General features: G+C 40.3%; 1 protein-coding gene and 1 long non-coding RNA gene across 2 annotated transcripts in view; one reads left to right on the top strand and one right to left on the bottom strand.

Annotated features, from left to right (window-relative positions):
- Positions 1–1,206: 1,206 nt before the first annotated feature.
- LOC126240091 (uncharacterized) lies at positions 1,207–2,795 on the bottom strand. The gene is made up of 2 exons (XR_007545363.1): positions 2,484–2,795; positions 1,207–1,402 (listed from the first exon to the last, which is right to left on the bottom strand). It is a non-coding gene; the product is annotated as an uncharacterized LOC126240091 (long non-coding RNA).
- Positions 2,796–2,992: 197 nt separating this feature from the next.
- Positions 2,993–16,832, top strand: part of LOC126240075 (differentially expressed in FDCP 6 homolog) — a 125,058-nt gene continuing 111,218 nt past the window's right edge. Inside the window, exons 1-2 of the mRNA XM_049947904.1 lie at positions 2,993–3,317; positions 3,403–3,522. Of these exons, the coding sequence (XP_049803861.1) occupies positions 3,210–3,317; positions 3,403–3,522 (228 nt within the window). The 5' untranslated portion in view covers positions 2,993–3,209. The remainder of the gene's footprint in view (positions 3,318–3,402; positions 3,523–16,832) is intronic.

Raw genomic sequence — 16,832 nt, 5'->3', positions numbered from 1 at the left:
GAGTGCCTGGAATGCTATACTTTCATCTTTCCTTGAATATCAAGTTATTTTTTCGGTCCTTTATTTCGGATTGTAGTTAGCTGAAGCTAACTTAAACTGAAATACCCTATGTAGCACTTCTGTGAAGTACCATTTTTTTCTGAATTGTTGGCTTATTATGACTGTTTAATGCAACAAAACAATTGATATTATATTAATGTTCAGAGTTCATTCAGCCACATCTATAGCAGAAAATGTCATTCACACTTATCTTCCATTGGGACAACAACTTTCCATGTTTCAGTGAATGCATCAGAGCAAAAACAATTATACACCACCTAGAATTATTCCTATAAAAATATAAATTATTTGTGCTTACTCAAGACAGATGTAACACAGTAAAATTAAGAGGAAAGTCAATATTTTTAAGAAAGCAGTGGATATGGCTGTCTTATTTATTGATTGAAACTTCCTGGCAGATTAAAGCTGTGTGCCGGGCCAAGACTTGAACTCGGGACCTTTGCCTTTCGCGGGCAAGTGCTCTACCAACTAAGCTACTCAAGCACGACTCAATGGCAGAAGTAAAGCTGTAAGGACGGGGCGTGCGTCATGCTTGGGTAGCTCAGTTGGTAGAGCACTTGCCCGCGAAAGGCAAAGGTCTCGATTCAAGTCTTGGTCTGGCACACAGCTTTAATCTGCCAGGAAGTTTCATATCAGCGCACACTCCGCTGCAGAGAGAAAATCTCATTCTGGTTATTTATTGATTACTAGTATTACCCACATTCATTTTTATCATAAATTGTTATATGTGGGTCATAAGAACAAAGGTACTTGTCATTCAGCTAACAGAGAGCCTTTGGTTTCTGAATGTACATGATCAGAACAGTGAAAGGAGTAGCTAGCAAGTTATGTTTTTAAATTTCTCTTGAACTGTCAAATTGTTACATATCGTGCTTTTTCTTTTCTTTTAGAAATGACTCTATTCCGTAAATGAGGCAGATGCTACTGACACACACATATTTTGCCTCTGGTGATCTGTGTGTGTGTGTGTGTGTGTGTGTGTGTGTGTGTGTTTGTGTTTTTGAGACTTCATTGGTAAGGGTAAGGGGACAGCCAGCAGGATTATTAAAAGGACGGGTGTGACACTGGACAAAATAGGCAAGAGGCAGTTTGTTAATTATTTCGGTTCTCTGATGTAATTGAGTGAAACTGAAATAAACACATGTATATGGAATAAGATAGTTTTATTCTGAAATCATTTGTTTGATTTGTATTTTCTGATCCTAATTTTGAACTTTTTTTAAAAAAATAAAGAAAGAAAACTGTTCTTCCTCTCTTCTTTTGTTCTTGTAATGGTACTTTTCAAGCACCACCATCTGCAACTCCGTTAATTCTTCCATATCTGAGAATAGGTATTTTTATTCTGGAAAAAAAAGTGACAGTTTTAAGCTGAGATGACTATAATACAAAAGGAAGGACACAGTGAAGGAGTCTTGCCTCCAGTTACTTCCCCTTCCCTCCCATACTACTAATAGCTGACAAAGAATAGTGCAAAAGCCAAAACTATGTATGAAACAGTTAGTGTAACGTAAACATTTTGGGTTAGATATGATAACAGCTCCAATTATTCTTTATACATATGCTCAATATAATTATTAATAATCACATCCTGGAAACAAGATTTATATATTTCCAATAACTGCAAAAGTGGATGCACAATGTTCACTAATTCGGCAAAGGTACTCTCTGTAGCAACCCCTTGCTGCTGCAATGAATTAGTCCTTCAAAGACATAAATACAACAGCAAGCTAGCCAGTAATACCTCTTAGTATTGTCAGTCAAATCAATCTCAATGATGTCTGTGTTGTCACGGCTGGAGACTGAAACGACCAGCTACTTACAATGGAGACAGCATTTCACTGTCGCTTTTATATTATGTCGCTACTTGGATTGTGCCGTCCTCTTGACAACTTGATCAATTAGTAAATTTCATTATACACAACTTGGAACTTACATTCCACGCATGGGGGCGCCACCAATCTGCAGCCTCTGCTAACTTTTCTAGGCATAATAATTACATGTTTCTTTCTTGGGGAGGGGAAATGTACGATGTACGACTATTGCAGCTGTTCTGTCGATCTGTGTGAAGTTGTTTCTGAAAGGAAACTTTCATATTTTTTCCCATACTTCACTCGGGAATCTAGAAAGATCTCTTACTAGTGAAACAACAAGTATCTGATCGTTTACTAATTTTATTTTACGATAGATCGCTATGCTGTTATACATGCAAGTACCCTTTGATGTATACACTTCTGTTTTCATTGACCGAGACCGCAGAAGTTTTCGTGTTTTCTGCTACACCCTTGAACTTTTCTACAGTATATGTACAAGCTTCAAAATATCCACAAATTACAACTTCGCGATCTGAAACGCTTGTCGCTCACGACCGGCACACTATTTTGCAGACGACGACTAATGTAAATACTAAATATGAAATGACGTACGCGCAAACAAAGTTGACACTCGGCAGTCGGCACTGTGGCTGATGGGAGCATGGATGGGAGCGATCGTAAAGGCATTTCCATTCGGACCCTTAAGTTGTTGCCAACTTTAACTGGGCGGGAACGCTTTTCCGAGAGTAAAACGTCTCAACGCGTACTCCAGGTTAACCCTAGATTGAACCCGAGATTGTACAACTGGCCCATAACTCCATCACTTGAGTTGACTGTGACGCCCCTTCCTTTCCGTTGACGTCGAGTGTGAATCGATCTAGAGAGTGTCATATATCGAGAGAGGAATATTATGGTTTTCGCATACATCTCTCATAATGTTCGATTAGCAGACTTACTTTCTTCACTGTTCCGAAATATATTCAGTTTTTAGCAGATGACCGTATTGTGCATTGACCTTTTTCATCTGGCCTGCGTGTATTGTGCGCCGTAGATTCAAGGGGAAATGTATTTTATCCTCACACTCATTGATTACCGCTCGCATCAACAGAAAATTGCGACATATGCCAAATGGCAGCGTTACAGCATGAAAAAGTACATTTTTTCGGAATTCTGGTGTAATCTTCTTTCAAGTGAATTTCTCTATTCTAGCAGAGATAAGTGGGCACTCTAGATCTGTGATTGGCGTAGCCCGTCGTGTATCCCCCCAATCCGAAGACGTTACCATGTAAGGCGTATAATAAGAATCCAGTTTGTGTATGTTTGTGGATCACCTGTTGAATGAAAGCGATGTCTGTCATTTTAAAAAATGTTATGAATAGCATATGGCATGCATTTAACGCGCTAACGTCAGATAAAAGCGGTGTAGTGGTGAAATCGAGATTAAAAGTAAATGTTTTTGTAAACTTTTCTAAATAAATGTCGATGCCCTTAATAGGAAGAGGAATAGAGTTACAGAGACTTTTTGTTCCAGGTCCTTACAGCTAATATTGGCACTTTATTGGATCTTTACGGCGTTGAGAAGGGATTAGAACACTATCGCAGCACAAAATGTCTGAATTTTGGACACTATAGTTATTATTTACAACGAGAGGTACGTATTGCGAAATGGGAACGAGGCGTTTACCGAGTTATATTGATCGTTCTGGTGAATTAAATGCATAAATTTGAATCAGCTATATTTAAAGTTTCGCAGCAGCTTCGTGGAGCGGCATTTCAGTTTTTGTTAGGCAGTAGAATTATCTAATTGGTGCCGGCAAGCACTCAGATTCATAACAAAATGAGTGGACATTACCATTAATCTTCACTAGTTTGTACTTGTTAGTTGACATTGCCATTAATCTTCACTAATTTTTACTTGTTAGCGCATTAATGTGTTCCTTTTATTAAGTTGCATGATATGAAGCGAGTTATCAAGAGGTATTTAACTATTAAAGAGAATGAAATAAATGTTTCGTTTCTGCCTCGTCTGTAAAAGTCTTTCCACTTAGAAAATATTGATTGCACAAAAACAAGCTATCTACGTCGAAACATACAATACTAGACGTGAAAAATGACTTTTATTGATCATTATTAAAGCTGTCAGTGGCTCAGAAAACAACAGATAATTTTTTTTTATCAGTTGCCCAATAACATAAAATGCAGGGCAGGTAGCAAAGCAGGTTTTCAGCGTAACATAGTCATTTCATCTGGACAATACCCATTTTGTAGATGAACTTCTATTTAATAAAATGGTTGTCTGTAGAAAAAGTTCGTTTTTAAATATATTTGCATTGGTAGGAATAAAAAATATGTTCATTATTGTTAACACTAATAATGTTTGCATATCCTGTACACTGACAATTTCCAAATCATTTCAATTAAAATAATTGTTTAGATAATCTGTGGAATATGTAACTACCAAGCAGTAGTAGTTTCTTGTACCGTATTCCACAAGCTTTAAAAATTCTATTAAATAGAAAGTATGATGCAGTAAGAATGCTCTAATTTTTACCAAAACGTGAGAATGGTGAAATAACTTCTATAATTTGTGGAAAATTATCATAAATTTGACCCCTCTGTTTGTCACTGAAGTTTTAAAATCTGATCTCCATACTGACTGGAGATAGAACTTTTATGTTTAATATGTCTTGAATAAACAGTTACTGGAATCGTCCAAGAGTATTATCAAAAAGAAAATTCATGTGGCATATCGTAACTGACTCCTTGTGCAATGATATTGAGAGTAATGTGATATTCAAAATAGATGTGTCTTTAACTGATTGGTGTTTTCCATCAGTATGCTGTGTTGTTTGTAGAATCATCAAACACAAGAGCGTATTCTTTCTGTGACAGGACTATGCTGTGTGCCTGCCCATATTATGATTTAGCTGCTGTTTTCCCAAAGGGTGTTATACTAATGTCATTAATTACTCAAAGTGATTGCGTACTAGTACTGTACTTTCTATTAGTACGAACAAATTATCAGGAGAGTGGTGATTTTTATATTAGTCAGTCATATTGTCTGTACTGAAAACGTGTACATTCCGACTCGTACTCTGCGAACCTCTGTGGATTTATCAGAGTCTATACCTATCTTCACCCACACACAAGCTCCAAAAACCATTGTGAAGTGTATGGGAAAGTGTGCCACATGTTCCATTCACATATGGAGTGTGGGAAGAACAACTCCTTACACGCTTGTGTGCACATTGTGATTGGACTAATATTATCATCACTCACTTGTGGTTCATGAGACTTTGTAAGTGGGCGTCTGAGAATGTTGTTGTTGTGATCTTCAGTCCTGAGACTGGTTTGATGCAGCTCTCCATGCTGCTCTATCCTGTGCAAGCTTCATCATCTCCCAAAACCTACTGCAGCCTACATCCTTCTGAATTTGCTTAGTGTATTCATCTCTTGGTCTCCCTCTACGATTTTTACCCTCCACTCTGCCCTCCGATACTAAATTGGTGATCCCTTGATGCCTCAGAACATGTCCTGCCAACCGATCCCTTCTTCTAGTCAAGTTGTGCCACAAGCTCCTCTTCTCCCCAATTCTATTCAATACCTCCTCATTAGTTATGTGATCTACCCATCCAATCTTCAGCATTCTTCTGCAGCACCACATTTCGAAAGCTTCTATTCTCTTCTTGTCCAAACTAGTTATCGTCCATGTTTCACTTCCATACATGGCTACACTCCATACAAAAACTTTCAGAAACGACTTCCTGTCACTGAAATCTAGACTCAATCTTGACAAATTTTTGTTCTTCAGAAACGCTTTTCTTGCCATTGCCAGTCTACGTTTTATATCCCCTCTACTTCGACCATCATCAGTTATTTTGCTCCCCAAATAGCAAAACTCCTTTACTGCTTTAAGTGTCTCATTTCCTAATCTAATTCCCTCAGCATCACTCGACTTAATTCGAATACATTCCATTATCCTCGTTTTGCTTTTGTTGATGTTCATCCTTTCAAGACACTGTCCATTCCATTCAACTGCTCTTAAAAGTCCTTTGCTGTCTCTGACAGAATTACAATGTCATCGGCGAACCTCAAAGTTTTTATTTCTTCTCCATGGATTTTAATACTTATTACGAACTTTTCTTTTGTTTCCTTTATTGCTTGCTCAATATACAGATTGAATAACATCGGGGAGAGGCTACAACCCTGTCTCACTCCCTTTCCAATCACTGCTTCCCTTTCATGCCCCTCGACTCTTGTAACTGCCATCTGGTTTCTGTACAAATTGTAAATAGCCTTTCGCTCCCTGTATTTTACCTCTGCCACCTTTAGAATTTGAAAGAGAGTATTCCAGTCAACATTGTCAAAAGCTTTCTCTAAGTGTACAAATGCTAGAAACATAGGTTTGCCTTTCCTTAATCTTTCTTCTAAGATAAGTCATAGGGTCAGTATTGCCTCACGTGTTCCAACATTTCTACGGAATCCAAACTGATCTTCGCCGAGATCGGCTTCTATCAGTTTTTCCATTCGTCTGTAAAGAATTCGCGTTAGTATTTTGCAGCTGTGACTTACTAAACTGATAGTTTGGGAATTTTCACATTTGTCAACACCTGCTTTCTTTGGGATTGGAATTATTTTATTCTTCTTAAAGTCTGAGGGTATTTCGCCTGTCTCATACATCTTGCTCACCAGATGGTAGAGTTAGTTGACATCAATCTGTGAGTGTTGACGAATTTAAGTTTTTGATAATTTGCGTGATTCTCTCCCATGGGTTAATATTCGTGCTGCCCTTCGTTGTATTTCGGCCTGTTTACTATTATTTGTATTTTATGGCTTTCATTTTACAACTCCAGTCAGTTATATTGGAAGTTATCATTGTTGTTGTTACTGTTGTTCAGTAATTCTGTTAATCCACTGAGAATGACAAGGACCTAAATTACTGTGGTAAATTCTGTGATATTAGCTTGTTAAGCATGCTTCTGAGATCTGCTGATCTTATGATGAACCAGTTTTATCTGCACGCCTTCCACCCATTGTGCAATTGTCCGTTGAGCGCCTCGTGTGTGAGTGGTCAAATTAGTCTCCCAAATCGAGACACGGTACCCATTCTATTATAGAGGGGTGCCAGGCATCCTGTCACTCATAGTCTCCCCCATTGACTTACAGTATGCTCTGTTGGTACCAGAGCCACAGCCTCCCCACACCTGCTGACGAGTGTTTGCCTGTCATGTTCGAGGTACGGAGCTCAGAATGACGGGTACTGTGCTGTGGCAAAGTGACTGGCATCACAGCAGGTGATACGCAATGAAGACAATCAGACTCCCACATGCTGATAATCACAAGGCCCCAGCAGCTTCGCCAAACATAACGAAATATTTGTTGTGGAAAGGTATGACTCGATCACTTTTGCTTCCTTGGCAGTGCCGTTGACAAACAGTAATTTCAACAGAAATACTGATTACTCAGTTTGTACTAGAACTATTGGGGAGTTGGGTTCAAAACCATTGCTCTTCATTTAAAGATACTGAAGAAAATGCAAAACTGCAAAGAGGCTGCACCCTAATTAAAGCAGCGACACCTACTCAGTGATGGGCAGTGCCGTCTTGCGATGAGCTCCGAGACACCTCCATCACTGTTGACCTCCACAAGAGCCTCGATCTGATCCAGGGTGTTAATTTACATTGAGATCTCACGATACACACAGTCGAAGAACTGTGTGTAAACCTTGAGGAACAGGGTGTTCATTTTCTATGCCCTATCCATTGGGGTTGACTGCCTCTCGTCTTCTGAGGACGGGGGGGGAGGGGGGGGGGTGAATTCCCATATCAGATTCAAGTGACTACAAACTCTGCAAAGGTGACAACTCAGCCACCTTCGATAACAAATGTGATAATCATTCCATGTAAGCTTTCTCGGCCAGAGTCTTCATTAATTAAAACTTCCCAGCTGAATTGCCGTGGTCCATGTATAAAACTTCTTCTCCTTCCTGACGTTTCGTTGCCGGCTGCGGGCAACATCTTCTGAGTCGCCGACTCACCTCAGAAGATGTTGCCCGCAGCCGGCAACGAAACGTCAGGAAAGAGAAGTAGTTTTATACATGGACCACGGCAATTCAGCCCGGAAGTTTTAATTAATGAAATGTGATACTGTCTGTTTTTCCCTCAATGTCGGTAACTGGTGGACACCTGACTTCGTTTGTATGCCAGGATGCACAAGAGCCTCTTTCCCTTCTGATCCCACTACAACCCCATTGGGGACTTCAGTTACCCACCTCTAGTGTCCCTTTGGCATCGCCATTGGTCCTCCCTTTATGGGAATAAGCTCAGGATTATTAGGTCTCTCCCAGTGGCTATGATGACCTCCTCTTTCCCCTCCCACCAGGACGGGAGCATTTTAAGTAGGTTGCATACTGGGCATTATCATTTGATAAGTGGCTATCCTCCACCACTTTGTACATATTGCACACAAATTTTAACTGTCTGCCACTTCCTGATGGAATGTCCATTTTTAACCATTTACATTCCCACTTGGCTTTGCTGCCTGAGTTATTGGCCATTTTAGCAAATGACTCGCGGGCTGTCGATCATGTTTTACTTTTTATCCGTCAAAGCAATATGGCAAAGGCCATTTAATTTTTACTTTTGGACCTCCGTTTCTGTTTGGTGTCTTTTCTAGCCCTTTCTCTGCATCCCTGTTTTTAGCTGTCTTTTATGTCAATTCGGACTGACGTATAGTCGTTTTTTAACTCCTCTCTGTCTTCATCTTCCAAAGTTTTGATGTGGGCGCGTATGGTCCCAGTTGTTTTTGCACCCTAGAACAAAACGAACAAACAAACAGTTACCCACCTACCACTGGAGAAGAGAGTCCTACCCATCTGGCACTCCCACACTGACCTGGACCTACACTGCAGACTAATGTGCCTCGTGGTCCATTAACAGCCAGTGTTCCACTAACGCACAGTCTGTGAGCTGCATGGCTGCTTGTTCTTCGTCCTTTCCTGATACACGACCAAAGAACCCTCAGCTAGAATTAAAAACCTACAAGGAAAACAAAAATAAATGAAGAGGAAGCACAAGAAAAAAAACCAAAGGTGAAGGTCAAACTGGCTGTCCAGCTACAGTGGATGTCCCCACATCTGGCATCGAAATTATGCACTCTGACATCATTCCTATTTGACACGTGGTGCATTGAGAGGCTGAAGCATGAGGCATGACCCATCTTCTCTCCTCCCTCCCATCACCCCTGTGTATCCCTATAGGTATAATCCAGTGGAAATATAATAGTTATTATTACCACCTAACAGAACTCAGCCGCCCACTTTCCTTTTATTCCACAAATTATTTATATTGTGGGTGTCTGCCGTCGTCGAAGGGCACGATATTAAGAATTTCATTGATAGATGGTAAAATTGTTGTTTTAGTGACACATAGTTAGTTTTGCAGCCTAAACCTGCATCAGCAGGTGCAACCTGCATGGCAAAGCTTTGTCGATTATTAAAATTAATAAAGGTAAGATCTAAAGTACTCACTATATTAAAAGGTCTTAGATGTAACCTTGACTCATAGTCAAGAAACACTATTCAGTGATATTATGTGAATGAAAGATGAGACTTCATCCATTAATTTTGTTAAAATTGATAGTTGTATAGTTATAGACCTCTCTTTTTAAAGTTTGCCTACATCGAAAATAAGAAAAAATTATTTTATATTCAGAGGACGTTAAAGAACATCAAAAAAAGCCAGATCAGCTATAACGGAGTCACTGTTAATGTGATTAGGCAGGGCTCAACGCAAATTACTGTGTAGAACAGCATAAGGTGGCACCTTCAGGGGACATCATTGTTCCAATTAGAAAAGGAGTTAACATATTTCCTGCTTGGAGATGTTGACTCCGAAATTATAGGTATGTGGAGCACCTCTTAAATAATTTGACAATTCAGAGGCTTCCTTTACCAGGATACATATTAGCTGGCTGCTTGTCAAGGAGTTCCTTGCGGAGTGGGGGAGTGGCTGCAGTTGAATTTAGTGAAACTAAACTTCTAATTTTTGTTGTTTATAGGCTCCCTAACTCTGACTTCAGAGCATTTCTGCTGGAGCTAGAGAGAGTTCTTGATTCACTTTATAGGAAGTACCAGAAATTAGTTACATGTGGTGACTTGGTGCAAGAAAGAGGATGTTGGTAGATCTCCTAAATTCATATGATCTGATGCAGACTGTGTTTTTTCCAACTAGGTTGTGGGGCAACAATAGCACAGCCATAGACAATATTTTTATTCATTCTTCATTACAAGATTGGCATTCTGTTAGGAAAAGGCTGAATGGCCTTTCAGACCATGATGCACAAATTTTAACACTAAAAGGTCTTTTTACTCAGACCAAGGCACATATAATTACAAATTATGTAGGAAAGTTAATCCAAAGGTAATAGAGAGTTTTTTAAACCTCATAAAGGAACAAGAGTGGCAGGATGTTTACAGTGACGATAACATAGATGACAAATATAATGCTATCCTTAACACATTTCTCATGCTCTTTGAGAGTTTCTTTTCATTAGAACGTTGTAAACGGGGTACTAGCTGTAAAAGGCAGCCTGCGTGGCTGACTGGTGGGATAAGCATATCATGTAGAACAAAGCGGGAATTATATCAAAATGTTAGTAGTCACAATCAAGCTACAGTAGTCCATTACAAACAGAACTGTAAGGTGCTTAAAAATGTTATTAGGAAGACAAAGAGTATGTGGTACGCAAATAGAGCAGCTAATTCAGAGGATAAAATTAAAATCATATGGGCAGTTGTGAAGGAAGTGTGTGGTCATCACCACAAGATCGATGATATAAAGTCAGTTCGTAGTAAAAATATTTATCCAGAGTGAAATTTTAACTCTGCAGCGGACTGTGCTCTGATATGAAACTTCCTGGCAGATTAAAACTGTGTGCCGGACCAAGACTTGAACTCGGAACCATCTTTCAGCGCCAAGTGTTCTACCATCTGATCTGCCCAAGTACGACTTGCGACCAGTCCTCACACAGAAGAGCTTCTGTGAAGTTTGGAAGGTAGGAGACAAGGTACTGGCAGAATTGAAGCTGTGAGGGCGGGTCATGAGTCATACTTGGGTAGCTCAGTTGGTAGAGCACATGCCCTGGAAAGGCAAAGATCCTGAGTTCAAGTCTCGTTCCGGCACACAGTTTTAATCTGCCAGGAAGTTTCAAAAATATTTCTGTTACTGATAAATCAGATACTTGTACAGTATTTAACAATCATTTTCTGAGCATTCCTGGTGAATTAAATAAAACTTCAGTTTCTACAGGGAATCGTATAACTCTCTTGCAAATGCCTTTCTGAGATTAAGGTCTGAAATGCTCCTCTAGGGTATAGACAAGGGGGATGATACGTGTTACAAACCGGACACAATAGGAAGGACCAGGCCCCTTTGCTTTCTTTCTTTTATCAGTCATTTATTACATCAGAGAAATACACATTTTAAGACAAAATTTAACTACATGGAATATTGCTCCCAGTAAAGGTTAACATAAGCAGTGACACAACTTAATCTCTTAAGGGTTTCTGCTGGCATCAAATTTTAAGGAGGCAATATAAGGTTTATATCAGTTCAACTCAAACATGAAGCTAGTGATTGAATCATGACACAGACACCTTAACAATTTCGGCAACAAATAAATTGCGTGAATTGGTACTCACAGTAACCAATGAATCAACACCTTGCCATTGAATAAGTAGTAGGCCATTTGGAACGAATTAGCAACACCCAGCAACTAGGGGAGTTAATACCAACAGTCTTTAAATGTCTTGCTCTCCATTTAATAAACAAACTTACAGTAATTAAATTAATAACAAATCAAACACACTGCGCTCCACTCAAACTCTTCAGTGGAAGCCAAGCCAAAATGAAGATTCCATTAACTGACTAGCACTGAAGTCACACTAAAGCTCATCTCTGTGTTCCCAGACACACATGGGGCAAACTTATACAAGGCTAGATTTTGAAGGGAGCACATCAGTAAAACCGGTAGTGGAGCTAACTCGTGCCACTGAAAATTAAGGTACTAGACCAGGGCACAAGGTGGTATACAATGAGGTTGCCTTAGTGCTATACTGCACTCCAAAATATTAATTCAAATGGCCAATTCAAAATTAAGTACACATAAACCAGCATTAATTAACGAGGAGTGACACCAGGTCGCTCGAAGGGATGACAACACTTAATTGAAAAGATGAATGCCGGAGGCGACAGTAACATCAAACACCTTCCTCGAGTTTTAATCAGGAGTCACTTCCCGCTGTACAAGTAAACATTGAACCAAGCACAGGGAAGGAACCCCAAAGAGAAAATTCAAATAAAACCCCCAAAAGATTATAAAGGACAGGGAACCCCAACTATTAAATTAGCTCTCCCCAAAGGCAGTGTAAATGCTAAGGCCACACTTAAGAGGTCACAGAAATTGGTTGCAAAAGGTCTTATACATTTGCTCCTGTTCTTTAAAAGAAACACAAGGCTGCTTAACTTCTGCTGGACGTCCGGTATGGCTCGTGTAGGATACACCAGGCAGCAACCCAAGCTAGGCGGTCGCAAGGCACGGCGAGCAAAATCAGGAGAACAGACAGGCAGGCAGCCAACACATATCCTCCATGCTGAACTGGCAGACCGCGTACCACCAACTCCACATATACGTGGTTGCTTCCCACCTCGTATCTTGCGGTGTCTCAGCAGGTAGCCCGAGCAAACATCAACTGCCCCTCGCCCCACAAAAGCAGAAAACAACAAGGCAAGCAAAGGTAAGAAACATCGAAGGATCGATAATGGAGATCCAAGGGACTGGCGCGCCAGTAACGAGCCCCACGGCTCAGGGGAGATTGAGTCAATAATTAAATCACTGAAGACTAAGGACTCTCATGGTTATGATGGAGTGTCTAGTAGAATATTAAAATACTTTTCTGCACATGTTAGCCCTGTATTTAGTCATATTTGTAATTTTTCCTTTAGGAAAGGTAAGTTTCCTGAACGATTACTCAGTAGTAAAGCCGCTTTATGAAAAGGGAGAAAGGGGTTCTGTAGACTATTTTAGACCTATTTCTATGCCATCAGTGCTTGCTAGTGTTATTGAGAAGGCTGTATGTGTAAGAATAATTGATCATTTTATGTCACACGATTTGCTATCAAATGTACAGTTCAGCTTTAGAAGTCGCTTAACAACTGAAAATGCTATATTCTCTTTTCTCCGTGAGGTACTGGATGGGTTAAACAAAAGGTTTCAATGCTATGCATCTTTTTTTATTTAACTAAGATGTTTGATTTTGTTGATCACAAAATATTGCTCCAGAAGTTGGACCATTGCAGAACACGAGGAGTAGTTCATAATTGGTTCACCTCTTACTTTTGACAACAGGTAGCAACAGGCCATTATTCACAATGTTGAGAATGACTGATGTGGGGTCCGAGTGGGGTACAGCCAAATGGGGGGTGCCCCAGGGATCAGTGTTGGGTCCACTCCTGTTCCTTATTTATATAAATGATATGCCCTCTAGTATTACAGGTAAGTCTAAAATATCTCTGTTTGCTGATGACACTAGCTTGGTTGTAAAGGATGTTGTGTGCAACATTGGCTCAGTTTGAAATAGTGCAGTTTATGACATATAAGTTTATGGCTTGTAGAAAATCAACTAACGCTAAATCACAGTAAGACTCAGTTTTTACAGTTTATAACACACAATTCAACAAAACCTGAAGTTCTAATTTCACAGAATGGGCATATGATTAGTGAAACTGAGCGGTTCAAATTTGTAAGTGTTCAGATAGACGTTCAGGTTCTTGTTCAATGACTATGTCTACTATTCGAATGGTATCAGAAGTAAGTGACCATTTGACACGAAAATTAGTCTACTTTGCTCATTTTCATTCACTTATGCCATATGGCATTATATTTGTGGGCGTCTCTTCCATTCTAAAAGGATATTTTTGGCTCAGAAATGGGCAGTTCGGGCAGTAAGTGGTGTAAGTTTGCAAACCTCTTGTCGACCCCTGTTCACTAGTCTGGTATTTTGACATTGGCCTCTCAGTATATATTTTGTTTACTGTTGTTTCTTGTTAATATCAGCTTATTACCAAGAATATATAAGCATTCACTCAGTTAATACTCGGCAGAAATCCAGCCTGCATTTGGATCGGACTTTCTAAACTCTTGTGCAGAAAGGTGTGCAGTATACTGCTGCATCCATTTTCAGTACGCTACTACATGAATTCAAAAATGTTAACAGTAACCCACGCACTTTCAAATCGAAACTGAAGGGTTTCCTCATTTGTCACTCCTATCCTGTTGAGGAGTTCCTTGAAAAGTTCAGCTGATTCTCTTATGTTACACTGTTGATTGCGTTTAAGTAAACTTATGGCTTGACTTCTTTGGGTTCATAAACATTTTGTTTTTATTTATTGTTACTTTTATATTGTAATTTCATGTACTGATGTGTTCCATGGCCTTGGAGATTTGCCATGCAATTTGGTACTACAGAACTTGATGTGTAAATAAATAAATACTTCTGTACTGGAGTGATGGCAGGGCAACATGGTATTGGGAAAAGTAGAAGCAGCCCGCACAGGGACAGACAAATCGGCCGTCGGAACTAGTGGTACTTCGTGTGGAATGGAACAGACCATCATCCTCTGTTTTTACCAGTCCCTTGTCCGTTTGAAACGAGACTACGGCTGTTCCGTTTATGCATCTGCGTGTCTGTCTATCTTATGCCGTCTCAATACAATCCACTATCGTGGCATTCATTTGGTCACTGGTAGTTTTTACACTAGCCCGGTTGAGTGTCTGTATGCAGAAGCTGCCGAACTACCACTGTCATACCACTGTGATTTTTCTCTTCAGCAGACACACATGCCTGGTCACCCATCCTATGCTTCCTTCTCTGATGACTCCTTTGATTGCCAGTACGTGGCGCGTCCCTCTTCTCTGTTACCTTTGGGAGTTTGCATTCGGCTATTACTCCAGCAGCTTAACGTCACGCTACCTGCTGCTTTCCCAGTGGATGTGAACCCATTGCCACATTGGCTTTGTACGGTAGCTCGTGTTCATCTCGGACAAAAGGACACTACTCCAGACTCACTCTATCACTGCAAGTTTCTCGACCTTCGGACGGAACTTGGACTGACGGCTCTCAGGCTGACCTCGGTGTTGAGTGTGCCTCAGTCATTGGCACCGAAGATTTTTGGTATTGGCTTCTGGAATGCTGCTCAGTATTTACAGCAGAGCTCTTCACTCTGTATCAGGCCACACTGTACATCTGGTGAAGCAGGCTTTGCAATTGTGTCATCTGCTCCGATCCTTCGCAGTGCCCTTCAAAGCCTTTTATGTGCTGCACACCATCCAGCCCTTAGTGCAATAGGTCCAGGAAAGCTATCACTTGCTCACTCTTGATGGGGCCACTGTGATGCTTATGTGGGTCAGCAGTGATGTCAGTCTGACGGGAAATGAGCTGGCCGACACTGCTGCCGAGGCTGCAGTCCCCCCCTCGTACCTCGGCCCGCTAATTCTCTGATTCCTTCCGACGATCTCTGTGTTGCAATCTGTCAGCAGCTGGTGTCACTTTCACATCGACATTGGTCTTCCGTTCACGGGAACAAGCTCCGGGGAACCGCTCCCAGTGGCTCGGTCGACTTCCTCTCGGCCCACTCGCCACGAGATCATTTGAGCTAAGTTGCTTATTGGGCACACGTGTTTTTAGCCGTCGCCATCCATTAAATAGAGACCCCCGACACCTTGTGCTCATTGATGTCAACCTATGGTGGTTCACCGTTTCCTGGTGGAATGCCCTTTTCTAACCACTTTCATTCTAATTTCTGTTTGTCGTCTGAGTTACCTGCAGTTTTAGTGAACAATGTGCAGGCTGTCGACTGTGTTTTACTTTTCATCTGCTGTAGCAATATAGTGAAGGACATTAAATCTTTATTTCAGGACCTCCGTTGTTTTTATGGTGTATTTTATGGGCCTTTCTCCGAGAGACAGTCACTGTTTTTAGCTGACTTTCCTTCAATCGATTGGTCTTAATGTATAATAGCTTTTAACTCCTTTTGCGTTTCTGTGTACTACAGACGCGTATGACCTTAGTTGTTTTTGTGCCCTAAAACAAAACAGAACACAATAGGCTATTGGAATGGAAACTATGCTGTGGATGATGTGACATCGTGTATACGTGATGCAATCGGTCATGTACTGTCAATCAGAATTAGTCAGAATGCTATGGTGCTTTAATTTTAATTGAAAAATTAGAAAAAATGGCTCAGTTCTTGTTGAATAATGAATTCAAATTAAAGAACCACACCATTTGGCAAATTTTGATTGCTTATATGACTAAGTATTAATTGTAATAAAATTCAGTGTTAAACTGGCTTGTGAAGGGAGTGATGCAGTGCTCCTGGGCACGTGTACATGAAGTCCCACCATTCACAAGATAGTGTCCACTCCAGCAAACTGAGAGTCTTAGTCACGTGTACAGGCTGCACCTACTCTTCCCGACACGGGGCTGCCCGGCCGTCACTCCAGTAAGACTGTGCCACTACTCCGTGCTGTAATTTGCACTGTGTGTCGGATAATTGTGTTGTTAGTGACTATTTTATAGCCAATACAATTTTTTTGCATGCTGTCAATATAAAATATTTTTTCTTCTTCTAGATCCAGGCAAATCTTAAAACAAGAGTGTATAACTACATGATCAAATCACCAGAAATTTTAATGAATTTAATGGATCATGTATTTGTCACCCTTTGTTTGCCAATGTAATGTAAATAGTATTTGCTGAATAATATATCCTGACTAGGAGCGAGGGGTACACCTGTGACCTTTTAACATTGTGAGGATATTTTAGATATGATCCCTATTAATATTAGTAATCCATGAAGTCGGGACATTGTATATACTCTTTACCAAGTAGGTTGCACCTGA

This window comes from Schistocerca nitens, chromosome 1 (genome assembly GCF_023898315.1).
Source record: "Schistocerca nitens isolate TAMUIC-IGC-003100 chromosome 1, iqSchNite1.1, whole genome shotgun sequence".
Classification (NCBI taxonomy): Eukaryota; Metazoa; Arthropoda; class Insecta; order Orthoptera; family Acrididae; genus Schistocerca; species Schistocerca nitens.
Note: the sequence above shows the minus strand (reverse complement) of the source record. Positions and strands in the feature narration are given on the sequence as shown.